The sequence below is a fragment of the Callorhinus ursinus genome, unplaced genomic scaffold (assembly GCF_003265705.2).
Source record: "Callorhinus ursinus isolate GAN/ISIS: 27379988/994484 unplaced genomic scaffold, GSC_fseal_2.0 scaffold34, whole genome shotgun sequence".
Lineage (NCBI taxonomy): Eukaryota > Metazoa > Chordata > Mammalia > Carnivora > Otariidae > Callorhinus > Callorhinus ursinus.
In genome coordinates this window covers 5,830,139-5,836,700 of record NW_027397096.1, presented here as the reverse complement: position 1 = coordinate 5,836,700, position 6,562 = coordinate 5,830,139, and the positions used below count along the sequence as shown (strand labels likewise).

General features: G+C 52.8%; 1 protein-coding gene across 4 annotated transcripts in view; it reads left to right on the top strand.

Moving 5' to 3' along the window:
* The first annotated feature begins 2,183 nt into the window (after window positions 1-2,183).
* COPRS (coordinator of PRMT5 and differentiation stimulator) overlaps window positions 2,184-6,562 on the top strand; it is a 6,002-nt gene continuing 1,623 nt past the window's right edge. Inside the window, exons 1-2 of one of the 4 annotated variants that reach the window (XM_073879390.1) lie at window positions 2,184-2,351; window positions 4,693-4,763. In XM_073879390.1, the coding sequence (XP_073735491.1) occupies window positions 2,253-2,351; window positions 4,693-4,763 (170 nt within the window). In that variant the 5' untranslated portion in view covers window positions 2,184-2,252. Of the gene's footprint in view, window positions 2,352-2,539; window positions 2,652-4,692; window positions 4,764-6,562 lie in introns of those variants that run through there. The other 3 variants (XM_025851308.2, XM_073879391.1, XM_025851309.2) reach the window with 3 other exon arrangements.

Sequence of the window (6,562 nt, the reverse complement as noted above, 5' to 3'; positions counted from 1 at the left end):
TGCTTGCCACTTGTTTTAAAATTTCCTCTCTCACATTTCCATTAAGGAAGTTTAGCATTCTAAATCCTTACATGGCATTTTTGTTTTAGGAAGAAGATACATGTTGCTTTTAAGAGATGAGAGCGAAGAGGGTGGTTGGCTCCTTTTTTTTTTTTTTTTTTAAGATTTATTAGGGGGAGAGAGAGAGAACATGTAGAGGGAGAGGCGGGGGAGGCGGATTTCAAGCAGGTTCCCTGCTGAGCGCAGAGCCCATTGTGGAGCTCCATGTCACAGCCCTGAGATCATGACCTGAGTGGAAATCAGGGTCCGGCACTTAGCTGACTGAGCCATTCAGGTGCCCCCTGCTCGTTGGCTCCTTTTTTTTTTTTTTTTATTGTTCTTTATTTTTTTTTAAACTTCTTATTTATTTATTCATGAGAGACAGAGAGAGAGAGAGAGAGAGAGAGGCAGAGGGAAAAGCAGGCTCCCAAGGAGCAGGGAGCCTGATGCGGGACTCGATCCCAGGAGCCCGGGATCATGACCCGAGCCAAAGGCAGACGCTCAACCATCTGAACCACCCAGGCGCCCTGGTTGGCTCCTTAAAACATGGCTATGAAGGTGGGTCACCCAGGGGTCATCACAACCCTATATTTGGGGCTCACTCTTGCAGGTTGTGAAGATACATCTAGCTAGTGCACCCAGAGCTTCACTGTTAGATATGGTAGCTTCTAGCCATGTTGGCAATTTAAATCTATTGAAATTATTTTCTCATTTACACTGACCACATTTCAAGTTCTCAACAGCCACATGTTTATCATACTGGACACTACAATTAATAGAGCTTTTATTTCCACCATTAAAGGTTCTAATGGAGAGTGTTGACCTCAGTCCAGTTAGATTTGGGGAAACCTGACTCATGGGTCAGAACAGAGCACACATTAATTGGTCACATTCTTTTCTCTGCAGGAAAGTCTACATAGAGGAAAGAAAAGGTACTGTGTATCAACTGTTAGGCTAAATTTTTTTATAGTAGGAAAAATTTTTATTTAAAATTTTAAATTTGAGTGTAGTTGACACAATGTGAACATCAGTTTCAGGTGCACAACATAGCCGATTCAACAACTCCCTATGTTATGCTGTGCTCCCCACAAGTGTAGCTCCCATCTGTCACCATACAAGTCCACTGTAATATCATTGACGATATTTCCTATACTGTACCTTTTATCCCCGTGACGTACTCATTCCATGACTGGAAGCCTGTGTCTCCCACTCCCCTTCACCTGTTTTGCCCGTCCCCCCTTACACTGATTTTTTTCAAATGTCTTTGATGGTTCACATTCGTGGAGGGAGATGAAGGAATAAGCTCTCTAATGTCCCAAAAGATTGTCATAAGGTGGCCTCGTGAGCAGGAATCCCAGTTTCTGGGTTTTCTGCTACTTCATTGTTAAAATGATCCTCACACCCTGAGCAGGTTTCTTATGAAGAGTTGCAGCCTGGGAAAAGGCAAGGAAGGGTGACTTTAGAGTTGGGTTTAATCCCCAACTCAGGCCCTGCCCATCTGCTCCTGCCCTCAGGCTATAGAGGGCCAGACTCTGAGCATTAAAAAATAGGAGCCCAGGCCAGACGACTGTGACAGCAGAGAATGTTTAAGGTTACTGTGACTGTCATATGGGTGTTTGCACATCGTTTTCATCATCTATCCTGGTTTCTAATCAACTTTAGAAGAACTATCATTAACTTAGGGTGGAGAATCCCTGGGCACATCCATTCGTGGGTGGGTTATAGTCCCATTCCAGCCTGAGTTCTGCAAACACCTGTGACGAGTGAGTGAAATGTGGTTGGAGCTCAACTGTATTCAAACTTTTGAGAGCTGAGCTTTGTAGACTATCAGGGAGACTCGGGTAATTGAATATCCTAGCAGGAATTCGAGGTTTGGGGATCGAAGCACATCCAGCGTGGTGGGGCAAGGATATCGGTTGGCACCGCAGACCCAGCTAGTCGTCAGCTCTGGGATGGGCACCCGCAGGAGCGCCAAAAATCCGATCCCGGGACCCGTAGGTAGGGGGCTTCGGCTGCCGCGCGCGCGCGCGCCCCGCCCCTCCTGCCCCGCGCAGCCCCGCCCCTGGCTTCCTCGTGACCCGTGTCCCGCCCCCCTCGGCCGGGAGCGCCCCCGGCTGATTGGCCCCTCCGCGGCGTATCCTCCGGCTGGCAGCCAGGCGGGCGCGTCACGTGGCCGAGCAGCGTCCAGGGCGCCGATCCGCGGGCCTCCAGGCATGGACCGTCAGGCCTCCGGAGTCCGGGCGCTGGGGGCCGCCGAGCCGCTTCGGGGTCCGCCGCTGCCGAGCGCGCGGGAGGCGCCCCCCAGCCCGGGGGTGAGCGCGGCCGCCAGGAGCGGCCCGGGGCGAGAAGTTGCGGGGCTCGCGGGCCGGGCCGGGCGGGGCGGGGTTGGGGGCTGCGGGGCCGCGGGGCCGCGGGAGCGCCGTTTGGGCGCGCGCTCGCGCTGGAAACTGCGGGGCCGCGGCGGCCGAGGGCGTGGGGGCTGGGGGGGGGACGAGCGGGGGCGGGGCGGCGGGCTGGCAGGCTCGGGGGCGCCTCTGCGTACTTGCTGAATGGGAGGTGATGCTGACGACCGAGAGCTGGGGGCCGCTGCCGGGGGCCTGGGCCGGGGCCAGGTGAGGGCGGCGAGGAGCGCGCTGTCCCCGAAGGACCTGTGACCAGGGCTGGGGATGCACGGCTCACCCCGAGCACCACATGATGTCTGATGCGCTCTGTCCTTTTCTGTTTACTGAAACCAAAGGCCCGGCTTGACGCAGGGTTTCCAGAAACTTGTTTTCATTTGCGCGCCAGACAGCTCCTGGTTTTTCAAAGACCGTTGTTACAGCCATCACCTGTCCTTGTTTACAGCCAGGCAGTTCTGCTGGGTGGTGAGCGCCGTGAGGGTAGGAACCCTCTGTTGAGTGCTGTTAACCCGCCGCCTGGCGGCGTGCCTGCCACGATAGACCCGGCTGTTAATGGGAGGGGGTAGAATGCTTGTTTAAGCATCAAAGATAGTACTAAACCCGAGTAAGATAGGAAAAATGCAGTGATAGACTTATAAAAAAATTACTTAGGGGGGCGCCTGGGTGGCTCAGTCGTTAAGCATCTGCCTTCGGCTCAGGTCATGATCCCAGGGTCCTGGGATTGAGCCCCGCATCGGGCTCCCTGCTCGGCGGGGAGCCTGCTTCTCTCTCTCCCACTCCCCCTGCTTGTGTTCCCTCTCTCGCAGTGTCTCTCTCTGTGAAATAAAATCTTTAAAAAAAAAATTACTTTGGAGTGCGGACAGGGTGAGACTGATTCTGCCGGGACATAGCAGGAAGGGATGTGCGCTTCCTCTCCAAGGTGACAGGGTGGTAGTGCCTGCAAAGGCGTGGAGGTGAGGAAGGACAGAGCAGATGGCTGGGAGCTTGGGTGGCAGGGCCAGGGGAGAGAACTATGTTCAGCAGGTCGAGGTGCCCTGATGGGTTGGTGTGAATGCCATGGCCAATTTTATGTTCCCACGTGGAGGGCTCTTGAAGGTTTTTGAGCAGAGTGAGGCTGTTAAGGCTGGGCAGGGTGGGTGAGTGGGAGGGCAGGGAGCTATGGCAGTGGTCCACAGGAGAGATGCCACCAGCTGACCTGTAGCAGTGACCAAGGGTTGTCACTGACTTCAAGAGGTGGAATTTATTCATTAAATCTAGGGATGACTAGGTCATGAACTAATTGGGGCAGGTGCCAAGTGCACTTCAAGTGTAGGAGCTAAGAAGGCGGATTTAAATACAACAAATATTACATTCCTGCTACGTGCCAGGTGTTTTCGTAAGTGTTACCTCGTCATAAGCCCCCTGCAAGGTCAGAACAGTCATCTCCAGTTTCTGGAGAAGGAATCCCAGGCGTGGGGGTTGAAGTGGTCTATCAAGGTCACACTCTAAATGAATGGCAGAGCTGGGATGGAAACCATGTCTTTCTTACACAGGCTGTGAACATTTCTTGTTCCATTTACAAAGCAGTCTTGGAGGTGATAGGATTTCAGGAACTTTTGCGTGATGGGAGCAGAAAAGCATATAGTTGGCAGTAGGGGAAGACTTCTTTCTCTTCAGAGTCACTTAGGAATTACAGCTCTGTTGCCCCCTTGTATCGGGAGACAGAATTTGCTAGAATGTGAAGTCACTGAAAAGGTAAAAATGAACGTGGCGGTAGCACCTGCAGGAAACAGCTACCAACCCTAGGGCTGAGGGACGAAGGAATGAGGTGGCAATGATTAAAATTTACAGGCTCAGAGGGGAGGCTTTGCAGAGCTGAAATTCCAACTTCTGAGGAGGAGGTGCTGCCCACACCTACTGCTGGGGTCTCCGAGCTTGGAGGAGGGGGGCCTGAGGGCCTGGGACTCAGACCCCTGACAGGAGGGCCCAGGGAGGAGGTTGGCTCCGCCAGTGCTGGCAAACTGTGAACTGGTTCCAGCGGCTGCTGTAGGAGGGCGCTGTTGCTGCTGCCGTGGGGGGGGGGGGGCGAAGTGTCGCCGGGGTGGCGTCTGCAGGAGTAGGAAGGAGCGAGGCCCTTCTCCCTCGGGCCTTGCCGCCTCTCCTAGGGCAAAGCAGAAGTGGGGGTTCCAGAGCCCCAGCCCCACCCTCACAAAGGTGAGAGTGCGAGATGGCAGCTTAATACCGAGTCCTGGGTAACCTTCTCTTCTTCCTGCAGGCCACCTTTGCCCCCGCTGACCCCTCCGGGCAGCAGAGAGAGACCGAGAAGGCCATGAATCGGCTAGGCAAGTAGACAGCGGAGAAGACGGGGGTGGATGTGGGGAGGGACTGTCTCTGCATCTTGTTGACCTCTTTCCAGCCAGTTCTCTTTGCTGCTGAGTTGTGTTTTCCGCCTAGTGCTTCCACGGTGCCCTCGTGTGATAGCGTGGCTGGAGCTTCCTTTAGGGAAGTCCTGACCTTGCGTCCAAACCCTTCCCTTCTGCTGAGAAAGGCAGCTTAGGGCAGCAGCAAGAGTATGGGGCTTTGGAGCCAGGCAATATTGTTTGCACTTTCAGCTCTGGCTCAGAGTCCTGGGCTCCAGTTTTGAGGCCTCAGATAAGTCATTTATCCTTTGTTTCTCTTTAAAATGGGGATAATAATGCTTCAGAGGGTGGTTCTGAGGATCGGGTGGGAGGATCTTGAGCTGTAAGAACCACCAGCTACTGGTGCTCTTTAAATCTAAGTGAATTATAATTAAATACAATGAAAACCTCCGTTCCCAGTTTGCATGAGCCACATTTCAGGGGCTCAGCAGTCGCGCGTGGTTCCTGCTAGCTAGCCTGTTGGAGCACAGATGAGAGACTATTACTATCATCACGGAAACTCCCGTTGGATAGTGCTGGTCCGGAAGAAGCGCCGTGCCCACACGGACACGTAGGTCCGGTCATAGGCGCTGACACTTGCTGAGTAAGGGCCAGGTACAGTTGCAAGTGTTTTCTTTTCCCGTTCCCCCCTTTTTAAAACAACTCTCACAACAATCCTATTTTCATATTTACAGATGAGAAAACTGAGGCACAGAGTAAAAATTAAAAAAAAAAAATGTGGTCAAACACATACAAAATGTGCCATTTAACAGTTTGAAAGCCTACAGTTCAGTGGCATTTAGTCACAATGCTGTGTAACCACCATGGCTATTAAGTTCCCAAACACTTTCAGCACCCCACAAGGAAACCCTGTACCCGATAAGTAGCCACACTCCCTTCCCCGAGCCCCTGGCGACCACTGATCAGCTTTCCCGTGTCAGTGGAATGATATGCCATGTGGCCTCTTATGTCTGGCTTCTTTCCCTCAGCATAATATTTCCAAGATTTGTTCGTGTTAGTATAAATCAGTACGTTCCTCTTTATGGCCGAATCCTCCCATCATCTGGATACGCTACGTCTTGCTTGCTTCTTCATTCCGTGGATGGGCATTTGTTTGACTTGTTTCCACCTTCTGGTGGTCGCGAACAGTGCTGTCACGGACGTTATTGTACCAGTCTTGTTTAAATACCTGTTCTCGATTCTTTGGGACGTCCGTTTAGGAGGGGAACCGCTGGGCTGCGTGCTAGTTCTGTGTTTAAGTTCTCGAGGGCGTGGCCAAGTCCATGTCCGCTCAGTCACACAATGACTCATCGGCACAACTGGCATTTGGACCGGGGTAGTCCGGCTCCAGAACCCGTGCCCTGAACTACTGCTTTTTCGCTTGTAGCTGCCATTATTATACAGTGTTAGTAGCACGGCTGTGTTCAGGCTAATTCTTTTCCCAGCTCTGACCTGGCTTCCCTGTAGCATTAGGTATGCTGGGAGGGCCATTATCCTCTCCCAGACGTCCTTTCATTATTTTGAGACCTTTTGAAAATACACCTTCCAGCCCTCCGCAGTACGGGGAGGAGGAGACGTGGTGGCTGTTTGTTGTCCCTGGATGGGTTCCGCTCTTCTGCCTGCTTTCCTCCCGCCGTCCCCTTGTCCTTGCTCCTTGAGGATGAAGAGAGAAATAGGGGCGCCTGGGTGGCTCAGATGGTTAAGCGTCTGCCTTCGGCTCAGGTCATGATCCCAGGGTCCTGGGAT